This window comes from Rhamphochromis longiceps, linkage group LG5, assembly GCF_057381845.1.
Source record: "Rhamphochromis longiceps isolate RC_006_pf linkage group LG5, R_longiceps_female_GT1.1, whole genome shotgun sequence".
Taxonomy (NCBI): domain Eukaryota; kingdom Metazoa; phylum Chordata; class Actinopteri; order Cichliformes; family Cichlidae; genus Rhamphochromis; species Rhamphochromis longiceps.
In genome coordinates, this window is record NC_140561.1 from 24,629,501 (window position 1) to 24,645,995 (window position 16,495).

General features: G+C 39.9%; 2 protein-coding genes across 3 annotated transcripts in view; both read right to left on the reverse strand.

Moving 5' to 3' along the window:
* The window catches only part of kcnab2a (potassium voltage-gated channel subfamily A regulatory beta subunit 2a), a 121,088-nt gene extending 114,751 nt beyond the window's left edge, over window positions 1-6,337 (reverse strand). For both annotated transcript variants that reach the window (XR_014911752.1, XM_085406786.1), the window contains exon 1: window positions 6,229-6,337. The gene's annotated coding sequence lies outside the window, so the exon portion shown is untranslated. The remainder of the gene's footprint in view (window positions 1-6,228) is intronic.
* A 227-nt stretch (window positions 6,338-6,564) lies between these two features.
* Window positions 6,565-14,491, reverse strand: park7 (parkinson protein 7). Its single transcript, XM_085406788.1, has 6 exons — window positions 14,288-14,491; window positions 13,678-13,779; window positions 13,472-13,531; window positions 9,852-9,921; window positions 7,402-7,488; window positions 6,565-7,023 (listed from the first exon to the last, which is right to left on the reverse strand). Exons 1-6 carry the CDS (start codon window positions 14,375-14,377, stop codon window positions 6,863-6,865), a joined length of 570 nt encoding a protein of 189 aa, XP_085262914.1. The 5' UTR covers window positions 14,378-14,491; the 3' UTR covers window positions 6,565-6,862.
* Window positions 14,492-16,495: the final 2,004 nt, after the last annotated feature.

Genomic DNA, 16,495 nt, shown 5'->3' on the forward strand with positions numbered 1-16,495 from the left:
GGTACATTGTACATGGTGCCTACAACAACCAAATACCTCCCGTTTTTGTCAGCTTTAATCTCAGAGGCTGTAAACTGTACCCTTCTGTTTATTAAGATCGCCACCCCCCTGGCTTTTGAATTAAACATTGAATGGAAAGTATGACCCACCCATGGGCACCTGAGCCTAAGATGATCCCGATCTCGCAAATGGGTCTCTTGCAAAAACATTACATCACTCTTTAAACGTTTAAGATGCGTAAATATTTTAGATCGTTTAATTGGGCTATTCATACCTTTGACATTCCAAGTTAAAAATCTAATACCACTATTGCCTAAGGACTGACCTGAAGTGCTGATCATTGCAGAAAGACAAAAGAGAAAATACTTATTTCTTCACCCCCAAAGAAAGAACAAGTGGGAAAAACACACTCACACAAACACACAACGCAAACCCACAACAACAAAAGTACAGCTTCAGAATAAAAATAATAATAACACGTCAAACACACCCACCCGCCTCCCCCCTGCACAGCAAAAGCCCCCATCCCCAAACGACGGAGACGGCAGTGCACGCTCCCACCCGGAGCAATCTGAACAAAAACGCTCCCGACTACGAAACGAACCGTGTCAAACCAAAGCTCCAACAGAGTCTTTTCTCAATAGATTAAAAGGCACAAATAAAATAAAAATAACCCAATTATATTTTACTATTAGACAGGTAAAACAAAACAAGTGTTTGGCAGAGTAACAAACTTAGCTTACCACAATGATGTTTGGATTAGGATCATACGCTATTTCAAACAGACAAACATTGTCCTGCTATATCTTTTATCTTGTGGTTATTGTCTTAATATATTCCTTGGCCTCATCTGGCGAGACGAAGTCGCGCTGCATTCCTTGATAAGTGATCCGTAGTCTTGCCGGATAGAGGATCCCAAATCGGACTCCCTGGATGCCGCGAAGCTGGCGACGGACCTCATTGAAAGCCGCACGGGCCCGCGCTGTCTTAGCGGTGTGGTCGGGGAACACAGAAATGGTCATATTATTTATCTGCACTCTCTGCAGCTCCCTGGCCTTCTGGAGAATCCTAGCACAGTCCGCGTAATAGTGCAGCCTCACAACCACAGCACGGGGACGTTCACCGGTGTTAGGTTTGGGGGCCAAAGTTCGGTGGGCTCTGTCTACAAGCGGCTCCTTCCCAAGCTGAAATGCCTCCATCAACAGCACGGACACATCTGTAGCGGACAGGACGTTCTCCTCTGGCACACCAACAATGCGTATATTATTGCGGCGAGACCTGGACTCCAAATCCTCGCATTTATTCTCCAATTTGGCCAACTCCTTTGACATCGCATCAACTTTGGCTTGGAGGTGGACAATATCATCTGTACATGTGGAGAGAGACTGCTCCATCCCCGTAACCGTGCTCCTGAGGCCAGCGAATTCCTGCCGCATGGTAGTTATATCTGAGGAAAGGTCCGTTTTTAGTTGCTGTATGTCGGACCTGATAGACGTGAGATTCTCCGCAAACGCTGCCGTCAGTTCCTTTTTAAACAGTGATGAAATTTCTTCACGAAGTTCAGAGAGGAGTTCAGCCTTCGTGAATTTTTCCGTATCGACGAGCGGCGTGTCGGGTGACCCAGGCCGTGGCGAAGTTTTACCACGAGGCGGGGATGCAGTGTTAGCAGCAGGCCGCAAGTTCGGCTGAGAGGTGCTTGCGCTCTTATTAACCTTACGCGACATTGTAAACACAAAAGGCAAAAACAGTCTTGTCTCGGAACTATACAAAAAGAAAAAACCCGTCAAAAAGTGCCTGGAAATGCTAGATAATAACTAGACTCTGCAGGAGCTACGCTCGGTGCGACCTACGCCATAGTCACATAAACCGGAAGTCTTTTTTTTTTCCAATTTCAAGATAGTTGTTATTGTTTTACTAGTAAGGTGTCACTGTTTGTGACAATTAAAGAGCAAATACACCAAAATTATTATTATTATTTTTTTTTTAAAAAGCTCCTCGCTAAGCCCCTAACCTGAAGGTGCAAGAAACCAAGCAGCAACAAAATGGACCCCTACAAAAGTAGACACTGAAACAGAATTTAATGAACTACAGCTACACAACTTTAATATTTGTGGAGAAAATGCAGATGTTCAAGTACAAATGGTTCTGAGTGGGGCTTCCAAGATGAAATTTTAAAAAATAGCACCACAGCTGAAAGTGATGCAGAGGCACATAAGTAGATGACCCTGAATAGAGATTACCCAATTTAAATCAGGTTTTTGATTGCTGTTTAAAAAAAAACATTCAGTCCTCTGCAATTGGGATCAGTTACCTTGTCTTCTTGCTGGCTGAGGGGAATAAACTGCCTGGTTTATCGCTCTCATCAGCAACACTTTATGTGCACAGAAGATGTAGTGAGGGCTGCAGAGATACATAAATCAGCTGTTCCGTCTGGGCCTAAGTGGATGCATTTTCAGCAAATGGATAATGCGATGTTAACAGAGGGATCTGTGCAACAACACACAACTGATGCATAACTAGCAGGACAACATAGGACTGCACCATCAGACCTTTTCCGTATGTTTGCTCACCATAGATACAGCACACAAAAGGAATATTTAATTGACCAAACACACTGTGTGAACTAATAATGTTCCTGTTGTAGTTCAAAATCCTCTTTTGTACATTGGGTCAGGCCCATTTACTTCTGCTAACTGTATCTGACATAACGATAAGCAGAAAAACAAGGCACCAAGGATTGATGCCATGCTGGAAAAGCTTACATAGGGGCTGTTCATATAACAATATATATCGGATGACGATATAAAAACGTCTATCGTTTCATTTTACGCAATCGTTTGTTTCGTGGTGTCGCAAAATAAACTGTTTACGGCAATATTTTTTCATCGTTTTGATGGTCACTGTAGTGGCTATATTAATTTCTTAAAGTTCTCTCTTTCTCTTATATTTAATATAACCACACTACTGACGGACAAGCGCCTGTTTTTATGGGTTGTGGTTAGCAACAACGATGGTAAAACCATCGCATGTCCGCTTGTTTATTTTCCACATAAACTTTTCACAATAAAGCTCAAGATCCTGTTGAGAATTTTCAAAATAAACGGAATCACGTGAAAAAGTATGCAGAGTATTGACGGATGAGAAGCAAAAAAAGAGTCGTCAGGTGCTAAAAAATAAACCTTAGACTCAAACGTTAGAACAGGCGTTTCCCCGCAGCACGCCGTGTAATAAATACTCACAAAGAAAACGGTGGCCGTTACAACTTATGTCTAAAAATGTGTAGTTTCATGCATCGGTTAAAACACTGAACTCCAGCTACATGACGCCCAGCTGGAAACACTAAACCTATCCGAGATTCACAGAATTTACAGAAAATATTACATTTTTTGTGATTTATATCGTTATCGGGACGATAGATGTTTTATATCGGGATATGAGATTTTGGTCATATCGCACAGCCCTAGCTTACATGTATATTTATTACGATTAAAAGCTTATATGCTGATCCCTACTCAGAACTGAAACTTTTGTTTAAGGAAACACTAATTACATAAGAGTCGTAAGCTGAATTTTAAACTTCTGAGTTCAATCTTCTATCAACCTTTGATTATTAAGAAGAAAAAAAGCTCGAGAGTCCGGATTATCAACGAAACGACCTCTTCAAACATCATACATGTACTTCACATTTATAGATACCAACTCAGTAAATTTTCTAAATCATGTCAGTTGCAAACAAATCCCCGCTGAGTAAACAACTGGGACAAAAATGTTGCCATAAACAATCTTATATTCTTTTGAATATAATGAAAAAAATACGCCAAAATAGCAGAATACTATGTAGCTTTTTTTATTTCTTTGCAATAGAATTTTATGCAGACTTGTGCACATTTAAGTAGCCGTAACTTAATATAAAATGCACATTTTATTCAAAACTTTTACCCATTCTGTCCCAAATTGTACAATTACAAACAACTATTGTTTAGATTCCCCATTACGTTCAGTGTCTGAGTCAGACCTATCCATTTATCGCTTATGACCTTAAAAATTGTGGTTGTCTGATGAAACCATGATTGCTTGAAAATTGCCTATTACCTTTTGAAACACATCTGTAAAAACAACTCAGGCAAGCAAATTCAGTCTGTGCGAGCAGGGGAGCTAATCAGGAGATGCAAAGTGTAGCATTCTAATTGTATCATTAGCTAAACCAATGACTCAGTCACAGAGACTTCAGACTCACCCTACCCCCATCCTGCCCTCCTCTGCCCCATCCAGAAATAGGGAGTCAAGCCTGAAGCTCTTTACTGTACCACTGCTCAAGCAGAATAATTCTAACATGTTTTGTGCAAGAGCGCAAAATGTTAACGTTCCATAAATACCCCACTGAAAAACACAGAAAATTAATGAGAATGTGCTATACAGTTTATGAGGAAGATGCCATTTAAGCAGCAATGTTCATCTTCCAGGGAGTGGTAAGGATTAATTGACATTAATTGGTTTATTATGAAACACTGAAATAAAACCAATTCGATCAGGCAGACAATAGAATGATGACGTCTAAACACAATGAGAATAGTCATCTAAAATGATTTAAAAAAAAAAAAAAACTTTTGGAAACCGTAACCAGCAAGAGATTATCTCTAAATAAATGTTAGTCAGTGAAAAAAAAGAAAGAAAAAAAATCCTCAAACTCCACAGGAAGTTGCAATGGTCAGTCAATCATGGACAGACATTGTTTACATGGTTGGCCCCTGTTGCTATTCAACAGTCGGGCAGGAAATCCAAATTGTGGGCTTATTTCGGTTGGGTAAATAGCTCCAAGAAGGTGATATATAAGCTCTAAAACCAAACTTCAGCCTGTGGTCTGCAGACCTCAAACACAGCTTATGACCTCAAATATGTAAGAAACCTAACATTAACCACTTAGCAACACAGCTCACTAACAGAAAATAACTGAAAAATGCAGAAAAATGTTAACACTGTCTCTTTTGCCTCAAACTAATGTCACCAAAAAAAACATTTTAAAGTAATCAATACGTTAAACATGCAATTAGTAGTCAGCGAGTGAAATCATTTCTCATGGGGAGCCTCACACAAACACTCCTTTTTTGATGATGTTGATTTTCATTTGATTTTAACAGTTGTTTCTCTTGATGCACAATACCGGGAAGGAAGCCTCAGTGTCACCCTAACTTTTGTTTGGTTGTATAATAAAAGCCCATTAGATCTGCTTTTAAATGTTGATGATCTCTGACTGCTCTGCTGCGGATATGCATGGAATTACTAAGAATTCGCTAAGAATCACTGCTGCTTGAAAGTGGTGTAAAAGGGAGTTTCCCTACAACTGAGCATGGAGTCTATGGAATTATAACTTGCTGTGTATTTCCTGGTTATGTAAACTGAATAAGATGGAGATGACACCTCTGGATTGCACTTTTTTTAAAGAAATACCATGAATGTGTAATCCTGACAGGGCGTCTCTGTCAGTAAGGATCTCTGGTGAAGCAAACTCATGCTGCAAAATGCTGTAGTTTGTATAGTCATACCAATAAGTGGCAACATCAGTATCGATGGAACTTTGATTTAGAGCTCATTAAATTTCCTGTAGTCATATTTAGTTGGATCACAAGTCATGTACAACCTGGCCTGTGCCGCATTGCATTAGCTACAGTAAGCGTATGCAGCAGTCTTGACTGCGGCGGCTGCTGCTGAGGATGGAGGGCTTCTGGAGCTGACGTCTCCATGTCAGGTCACATCTGCAGAACGATCTCACAGTGTAAAGATACGTCGTTCTTCCTGTTTCAGTTCAACGCATCCCTGCACAGTGAGCAAGCAGTGGACGCGTTACCTCGGGCAAACGTTACTCTGCCCGGCCAATTTGAGACGGTGATGTCAATCCATTATGGCTTTATAGATCGCCGCGAACTTGAGGCTCACCACTCACCACACTCAGCAGGCTAATCACGGCTAACAAAGTGAGTCCTAGTTGCAAACACCCACTCTTTAAATGATGTAACCTTTGTCCGGTATGCTGCTGTGTAATTAACGTGCCGGAGAAATCTTAATTTCGACACCCGCGGTGGCTAGTTAACGTGATTAATGTGGTGTAAACTGCGTTTATATTCTTAAATAAAATATTACAGTTACAAAGCACATTCCCGGAGAACGTTATGGTTAACAGGAGTCGGAATAACCCGCAAAACACTTGAAAGAAAACCCAAACGCTCCTACCTTAGGCGAAATCCTCCTCTTCCTTTTTGACTGTATGAAGACCCTCCGGATTTTGTTGCTCTGACACAGCTACCACGCGCTACATCAAAGCCCCGCCCTATCGGCTGCGGCCGAGAAACCATTCGCCGTTTAAAACACAACTGCATTTAGGTCCACGTTTCTCATTGGCCAGAGTGCCTGTCAATCAATTCGGATTCCGCTTCCCGCGTTCTAACCAGCGCTCACAATACATTACATTATGCAGCCTATATTTAGGTGTCAACATGCACTGCAGGCATGTGAAATCTACAGAGTGACCTCCAGTATTAATAAACAATGGAATAACAAGAGCAGAGATTCATCACACTTGTCCTTTAATGACAGGCATTGCCATACAGCAGTCAAAATAACAGGGAAGCAGTTAGTGGAAATTAGCTACAATATAACAGTGATTATTATCCATATTGTTTCAGTGTCATTGGCAACTTATGAAAGGCAGAGGAAGACGATAACCTTTCGCAACAGAATGTTTTCTCAATAGCAAGTCCTGAATCTCGATGCCAGCTATAATGGATTAGCAGTCTCAGCACTGTCAGACTTTTACAGGGGGGGGGGGCTGTGTTGTTTGCAGTCTTGCAAGAAAACATAGCTACAGTCAGTCTTTCATAATAAGAGGAGTCTTGATTTGAGCTGCAACCTCAGCCCCCATAAGTTCCTCTACAATCGTCAGGGCAAACTCAAAACTCGTTCCTGGCCCACGGCTGGTGATGTAATGTCCATCCTTCTGTACTCGAGCCTCTGAATATTTATAGTGGTCTAAAAAAAGAAAGAGCAACACCATAAGGATTATGACAATATGACAGCTTTGAGCTACAAACCGAAAGTCACACATGTCATGATGTTACAGTGAACTATGAGAATGTAGACATGGTCACAATTTCAGCCATTTCTAGTATGTTCTGTCAAATTCTTGTATTGCTTTTCACCTCTGAGTGGTGTGCTCTTCTACTGCAGAGTGACACGATTCTCTATAGGCAAGAAAGCGCTAGTATAGCACCATCTGCTGCCCTTTACAAATACACACACCTCCTCCTGTTCTCTTCTGAGTTTCAGCACTAAATATCAAAAGCCTTTAGCAGTACATGAAGTCACAGGTTTCTGTTTTTGTTGTTTTTGGGTTTGTTTGTTTTTTACCTCCAGCCATCATCTTCTCCTTCATGGCAGGATGTGTAGTCACTGTGCTGCCGAAGCCAATGCCATGTGCCAGAAGAGCAGTGGGACCTGCAGAAGGGCAAAGCTGTGTAAGGTTCATTTAACAGCTTCCTGTTAGAAAGTGACACTAAAGAGCGTGTTCAGCTGCTTGTGTCGGTCTTCGTTTTCATCTTTATGCAGTTCAAAGAACTCAGAGTCAAGAGTAAACTAAGCAAAAGGCTGCATCCTCAAACCGGCCCTTTCAAACTCAATGGAAAATGTTTACAGCAACAAGAAAATGCAAATACACAACATGATGCATTTTACCTTATGGATTTCAGTTGCTAAATCAATGACAGACTTGCAAAGTATGCGATTATAACACTGTGTCCCAAAGGTATCCTTAACTGTACCATTTTTCAAAGTATATCTACATATAGTATATGGTTTCAGCCTCTCGCCAAAGACTTTGAGCCACATTGAGAAGAGAGGTAGGAGAAAGAAAGACATTGACTGCTGCTGCATTAACTTTGGTAATGCCCTACCACTGCAGTGAGCTCATCCAAAAACTGTTAATAAATAGAAAGTTATTGATTATGCTCCTTGGCTGCCTTCCCATGCAGTCTAAAGATTGCACTTCTCCCTGGCACAACAGCAGTCTGCCAGTTAGAGCCAAGCTACTCCTGTTACACACAGTCCCCACCCAGAGGACAGCAGTCTGTGTCTCAGAAGGTCTCTCTCTCCCAGGAACCGCAAGGCAGAGAAAAGTGTGAGGATTATGATGGCTGTTTTATAAATTGTGTATTTATATTTGGGGACCTCTCTTACATCCATGTGTCACTTATTAGCTCAAAATAGAAGTATATATATATAAGATACATTTGTCCTGTTTCTTTTGTTTGGTGCATTATTACTCCAATTTTCAATCAAGTCTTTTTTTTTATTTTTATTAATTAACTTTTTTTCATGTGTCAGGATATTAACTGGCAGTTTCATTAAACTGTATATTCCTGTGAGGATTTCAGTCATTTCTAGGACACCCTTCAATCCACTTTGCCGCATTGGTCCCCTGTTCCCGTTCGAATTGTCCTTCCTGCGTCCTTTCATCTGTCAAAGAAAATGTCACCTCTTCTGGGTGCACTTGGGGGACACTTCTTAATCAAAACCTCACCCTTTGTGAATGGGGTTTGCAAATTTCCATAAATTAATGGAGCAGGATATTTATAATTGGTGTATATTTTTCAAGATCTGGATGAGATGCATCCTCTTTTTAGGCTAAATCCACTTACTAAAATGTTCAGAAATGACGTGTGAACCTACCAAACCTCCATCATTTCCTAATCCCATTTGCCAGTACAAAACTAACTTGATGAACCTAAAACCAGAGTATCTTTGTAGATGAGAATTTTTTTATTATTAATTTTTGTCGTCAACTGTTTTGATATATTTTGGAAAAGTGTGCGCATTATTATTTTTTTGTTCAACTACACCATAGCACAATGATCACATTTATGACCACAACATCTTACAAACCCTGCAATCAGTATGTGTCTGTATGTATCTGTTTCCATCACTCTTGAACCTTCCTTGGCTCCTCCAACAACAACAACACTTTCTTTTTGCTATGTAAAAATGCCAAAGTTAAGGCCATTACAAAATGAGCGTGATGCCAAAAGACAACAAAATTCAACATTTTTCAGAAGCAAATTTGCAAATACTTCATCCTCAAAAAACACACTGTGAAAAAACTGAGGTCAGCGTCAACCGATGATAAGCTGTTCCCGATGTTTCTAAATAAGAAAAGTAAGAAACCGATACTGGTTTCATCCACTTCTCAATACAAGTCAGCAGCAGGGAGAATTTCATGGTTTGACCCAGAGCAGCGTTTAACTGCATGTCTGAGGTAAAATCATCTTATTTCACTATTTCCATATCATTGTGTATTCAATACCAGTGGACATTTTGAGCTGTGTTTGCATTTGTTTACAAATGCATTGTTCTGATTAATCATATCAGTTTATTCACACACAAAAATTGGAAGAAATCTTATGGAAGAAAATAAATGCTGCAAATTTAGCCAGCCAAATTACACGGTCCATATAAACAGCTGTATTAAGAATACATGAGTCTGAAGAATATTTTTAATGCACAAAATATGTGCACGAATTGCATAATCCGCAATTTAAGAAGAATTCTCTCTTTGCCTTTTTTGGATTGAGGCGTTTTCCTTATGGAAAACAGCTTTTAAATGTTAAGATTAGACTTTAAACCAATCAATCTAAAGGCAGCACCAGTCTGTGTGATCAACATTTAATTTTTATTGATTATCTAAAGTAAAACATTTGCTTATTGCCTGTTGAAGCTTTAACCCACAGAGAGTGACCTCAACTCAAGGTTGGTCCTGTGTAATTATGTAATTATGACTTTGTTGTTGTTGTTTCCACAAACTGTACCTGCACAGATGGCTGCAATCAGGCCTTTTCTGCCATCTTGATCTTTCAGCACCTCCTTCACAGCAGGAGACTGCAAGAGAGAGTAAAAACCAGATGCACAGTGAGTCATTTGCAGTCCATGTGGTTCCACTGAGTATATGCTGACTTTATTATAATCACTGAGATAAGCTGACAATATTTAAAAAACACTCGACACACACAGAGCTACCCAGCAAAAATAAAAACGAATAATATAATGCACCCATCAGATAAATATGACTCGTATATCAAAACTCATATTGTGCATTAAATTTCTTTTTTTTTAAAAAGACAGAATCTGTCAATTTCTTGGCCATTTTCTCATCAAATTCTAAAGCCTAAAATGTGTGTGTGTTGTTGTTGTTGTTTTTTTAAATATAAAATCACTTAAAAGAAGAAAAACACAATCACAACAAATTCCTATCTTGACTCAAGGCTTATTCATCTTCCATTTATCCAATCTACAGAGCTATTTTTGCTTTTCATGATTACAGAGAGGCTGTAGCTGATCCCACCACACACTGGACAGATATCTAAAATCTGAACCAGAGCATAAATTCAATAGACTCGTCCATTAAAAATCCTTGATATAGTGTAAACTAATGTGGTTATTTACCATATTATTTATACAATACAAATACAAAATCTTGTAATATATGCTTCACTGAGTATTTACAAGAACAGTAAAAATATGGATCTCTTTAATCTATTTAAATCTATTTCATTGGCACATTGGACAAGCAGTTAATACAAAAAAAACCAAATTCTTCTGATATAACAATATAAATGCAAACACCAACTGATGCTCTCCACATCCAGCTGGATGGGATAACATGAAACCTGAACACATCTGAAACACACATGGTTCAGTTCATACTATACAAGATCGATGAAGGCCAGCGTATTACACGGATGAGTATTCAGGAGGAAAAAATTGCCATTTCATCACAGAATGACAACAATCTCTAACAGAATTCAGGAAACATAAGTAATGCAGCTCACTGTGAGTTACATTACTTGTCTTTAGTGACTTACAAAAAAGGACACTAGTGACATTTCTGATGATACAGAAAAAAAAAAACATTTTATTGATGTCGACAGCTCAAAGGCAGCAGCATTTATAAGTATAAGTAACTGAAGGGCATTTCCCATCCTCCTTTTCTGGTGACCTAATCTGAAGTGTGATTCTACTGAAACAAGGTGCCAGCAGCAGCAACATTATAGTGCAACAGCAGTAACACACCATGAGTCAATTATAAGCACAAATGTAGCCTCGGTACTGTTTTCTCTGGAAATTTTAAGTAAAGTTTAATATGCCTGCTTCACACTTTAGTTTCACAACAACTACCTTAGCCATGAAACTCTTCAAGAGCTCTACAATACTGTCACATAATCAAACTGAAGAATACTTCTGCCTGGGCTTTTCCACCACATAACCACATCAGTAAATTCCAATCAACGTTTTCTCTTCCTGTCATATGAAGCGCAGTTAGTGATGCTTGGTTGAGTCATTAATTTACTTTTGAGTCACAACATCACCTGGTATATACCACACTGGAGTGGTTAAGTGGTGAAACATGCTTATTGTTTCCACCTTTGGGGGGAACAAAATTCTTTGTGCATATTTTCTAAAGTATTGAGCTTTTTTGAAGGTTACTTTTTGAAGTGAGCTTTTTTTTTTTTTTTTTTGAAAAAGTTCCCTTTTTAGGAATTAAATCTTCATTAGCGGCTGACATGGGGCTCCTGCTCTCAGAAAATGCCTAGTCTTTCTGACGTGTATGCTATGGAACACAAAGGCATGGCATTGCTAATAGCACTGATGTCACGCTTTGACGCTGACATAACTCACATAAAATTTACACTAGTGTTATTGCAGATGATATGATATGGCACAGCCCTGCCATGTTCTGGAGACATTTTTGATGCTGGTATGGAGATGCATGGCCTAAGTGCAACCAATTTCTCAATGGTGTGACTAAAAAAAATCCTAGGTCGCAATAGTGCAACCAGCCGTTCAAGTAAAAAAGAAACATCTCCGCAACTGTGAAAGTCTCCGTGTGGTCAACAACAGATACACGTTATGCCCATATGGTGGTCTAAACCAATCAGAGATAGTCAAGGGTGGGACCCCTCTGATTGGCCGTGGTAAAGATATTCCTGTAGGCCTACGTGTGTATGTTTGAAAGTGCAGGCGGATAGAGAGACGTGAGTAGCCTAGGTCTGATAGAAGTAGTAGATGTAGCTGTGGGTAATGAGAAAAGATGAAAAGAACGATTGAAAACTTTCTTGTTAAGCTAAGGCCTGATCCATTCGAAACTGATAGCCAGTGCTCTGACAAAGAGCCATCAACCTCTCAGGTTGTGTCTAACACTGGTCTGGAGATGGCATCAGATAATGAGCCACATATGAGCGACTCTGAGCCAGAGCCCACTGAAAGTCAAAGGGGGAAAGTGTATAGATTTCGAAGAGAATGGCTTGACCAGTTTCCCTGACTAAGATACAGTAAGGCTGACAACATGATGCACTGCATTTACTGTGGTGTAGTGGCGGGCCCTGCATTTACTTGGTATCAGATCAATACCAGAATTTGCAGTATAACAGAACACTACTCTGTGTTGAATGAGAGAAGAAGTTGGCAGGACAATTCCTAGCCACTTTTCTACATGTGAGTCACTTCCTTGTTTGCACACATTTTTGTTGCCACCTCTTGTGAACATCAGGTAGACCTTTTAAATAATATCCTAAATATCCTTCAAACTGTGAGTCAGTACTAGGCTTGCTGTGTGCTCATTCTAAACGCCGTGTGTGTTAGTTCCCCTGTTCCCCAATTAGCGTCTAACCGGCAAAAATAATCGTCCTACCGCTGCCAAATATTTGCAATTTTAGTAAAAAAATGTTATTGTGATACTATGAAAACAAGATAACATTTCTTGCACATGCATATAGCTAAAAAGAAGCAACAGCATTTCTTTGGATACAATTATCGATTTACAAATCTAGAATGGTCCCAATACTGGAATTTTGGCACCGCAGCAGAGAACTTAAATCCACGAAGGTGGTGATATCAATATGAAACTTAATCTGACAAGGTGGTATTAACTGAGGACCCAAATATGTGAGCTAACAGAAAGAGCGTATGCGTTTAACAGTGGATTTATACATGTGCATTAAATCTATGCCATAAGTACGCAGTGACCTGAAAGAATGTACAAAGAACTTGAAAAACCCGAGGGGAAAATATGTTTGCCTATGAAAAAAAACAATAACAACAACATAACAAGATTTTACTTGTTTCTTTTGTCACTGGCACCACATATAAAACACCAGGACACAATCACAAGACAATAAAACACATGATGCACCACACACAAGCAGAACCATTTGTGTAGGTTACATCATAGACTATACAGAAGATTCAGTTTAGACATCTTAATCAAACATAAGACTGATGAACCTTTAGAAACAAATTGTTTCACACTTTTCACTGTCAGTTATTTAGTCCTAATGTTTAGGCAAATTCAAGCATTTTAACTTGTTTTTAATTCTTAAGTCATTTCCAAAAAAAAATTTAACTGTAAAAACTGACCCTCTCCCCATCTCACCTCTGCCAGATTCTGGGCTCCTGGCATTCCTCCTGGTAGCAGGACCACATCATAAGGGCCCTAGAGGGGGGGGGGGGGGGGGGAGAACCATCAACACTAACATTTTTCCAATAATAAAGACATACAAGCATATAATATAAGCATTGTAAATAACGCTTTTTTCCCCTTCTTGTATGTAATGTTAGCAGGTAGTTGCTGAGCCTCACCTGTTTCCTCGCCTCCTCCAGACTGGCATCAGGACAAATGACAACGTTTCTGCTACACTGGACTGGTTCTTTGCCCGTAAGACCAGCTACCGTCACTGCTATCTACATGTATGGGCAGTAAAAGAAAAAAACAACAACAACAGTGCATCATTATCCTGATGGTTCAATGTGGCATTTTGTCTTCACTGGCTGACGTAGACTTTTATTTTGAAAGATATCAAATGGCGGAGATGTGCAACGACGCTGGACTTTGACATTTAACTTGGCCTCTGTCTGCACTCACTAGTAAGGTTATGAGTCCGTCAACCATTAGCAGACAACCCCAAAATAGCTGACTGAACACTTAGCTTATGCGCTTAAATAACCTGGAATATGCAAAGGGGAAAAATTGCTAAGTTAGATCGACAGTGTTAGCAAGCGTTAACTTTAGCACATGATAAGTGCGTATGTAACCCTTATCAAGATATCAGGCTGTTATAACAGTCTTCACAGGCTGATATCTTAACAATGCTGCCACCAATACTGTTGTGAGTCGACTGAAGCGGGGTCTAATTTTTATGGCCGCTAACAGGCTAATTTGCTAAATGCTAACATATAGCATGTTACATACCCCAGCTCTGCGCATAATATCCACGGGAATAACAGTTTCCATCTCCTCTGCGCCTTTAGACAGGATTACTAACGCCCTCTTTCCTGCCATGTTAGCTTGCAGCTCTGTACTGCTAGGTGCAAAGACGCTAACTTCTGTTTCCAACTTCCAGAAGCAACCTGCACGCGCTGCGAGTTTGACAGGAGGGTTGCCAGACTGCGCGACACTATCCCCCTTCCTAGACTGCGGTCCGTGCCTATTCTACTCGCACCTGCAAGTATGTGAATTAAAAAAGTAAAGTAGTTACTTTTGAAAATAGATTCTTTTATTGTTAGTAGGATTTTGCAAACAAATATATTTTGCACAAGAACAGGACCTGCATAGCATGTCACTGTACCACTCCAGCGCATAACAGCAGGGTGCAAGACGCTAGCAGACAGGGCATACATAACAAAGAGGCTGGCATAGTGTACAGGAACATCTGTGCTCAGTATGGCCTGCAAGTCCTGAGGTCGAAATGCTGTACGCCCCCTCGAGTGGTTGAGAATGAGCAAGTTGAGATCCTGTGGGACTTCTAGATACAGATGGACAAACTAGTGATGGACATAACCAATCGGACATAGTCGCGGTAGACAAGCAGAGGGAGACATCTGTAGTGAAAGATGTAGCCGTAGCAAGATAGATCTCAATTCTCATCCCTATTTATTGTTGCATCATTTTTGCAGGGCAAGTCAGTGAAACCTTAAAATCAATGATGGATGGAGCTCTTGGAAAGCATGATGACCGGGAGATCAGATCACTGGCGAGTGTTTGTTCTTTGCCCCTACTATCTTAGTGCAGTAATGCTTCCTTTCACAGTGCTTCCGGTGGCTCATAACATCCGATCACAGTAAGCCAAGATCACACAGCTTATCCAACAAATCATCATTCCAGCTGCTTGTTATACTATTTCTATGCCTTGGCAGGGTCTGATGGTCTCTACTATGCTGATTTAAGCCAGATTTGAAACACAAGTATTTATATCTCAAGGCTGTTTAACAAAAACAGCATTGTCTTCTGCTGCAGCTGTATCTAATGGTGTTTAATAACAGCCAATGCACTCTTTTTTCCAGTAGGTGGAAGCATTAACCAAAGATTCAAGAAGGATGTAGAAGAATGTATGAGAAAGAATCAATGCAACACTAAACTTTTTTTTAAGAAAATGTCTCATTAGTTCAGTTAATGTCAGGCTCATTGCAGATTAAAACGAGCAGCTCAACAGGTCAATTAACTAAAGTAATGAATTGTTTTAAAAAACATCTCCAGGCATGAGGTCTCAAAAGTCACAAAGTTCTTCAAGATCTGCCTGAGAACTTATTTCTGCACTAAACTCTTAAGACAGTTATGGAATCATATTCCAGTGTAAATCCTAGACCTAATGTCTGGGGCTTTAGTGTGCAGGCACACATCCTAGTTAATGTGCCTCTGTGCATTCTGCTGCTGAGATTCACTTTCGTATTTGTGAGACAAACTAGAGCCCAGTGAAACGGCGGATTAGACAAAAGCGTAGGGGGTGCTGGCAGCAGGTTGTTTATTGCGTGCCTGTGAGTGAATTCAAGAAGCAGCGGTGATTACCAACATATGCAGCTGGGGATCAACTGAACCAGGCCCACGGTGGCACTCGAGCTAATTTCCATACATTAATTCACTTATGTACATTTACTAATTCCCATCAGCATGCAATCATAAAGTGCATGATGACACCAAGGAAATGTTTCAGAGTGACTTGTGACGCAGTTGTAAGTATGACGCTGAAAACAAAGGGTCTGACTAACAACAGATGCACAGAATTATACAACTGTTTGTACGTATTTTTCATCTGAAAACAAAGCACAGGAAAGAGTAAAATGAGATTATAGTGCGAGGTTGACCACTTTCCCTTGGTGTCAAACTTTAAACTTTAACTTTAAACTACTAAAACCATTACTTCATACCAAAACCATTGATCGCCTGGGTAGTCTGATAAAGATTAATGGCATGCTTGTTTGACCTGCATTGTTATCCAAAACTACCAGAAACTAAAAAACGAGCTGAACTGTGATGCTGACACGTTCATTAGTATAAGCTTATTCTTTTCATATGCTTATACACTGTCCTTCCAATACCAATACAAGAAACAAGGAGAACATGGCCAACTTTTAATAAAGTTAGAGCGGCCAGCTTTTTAGCTAATTTTATCATCTCTAATAG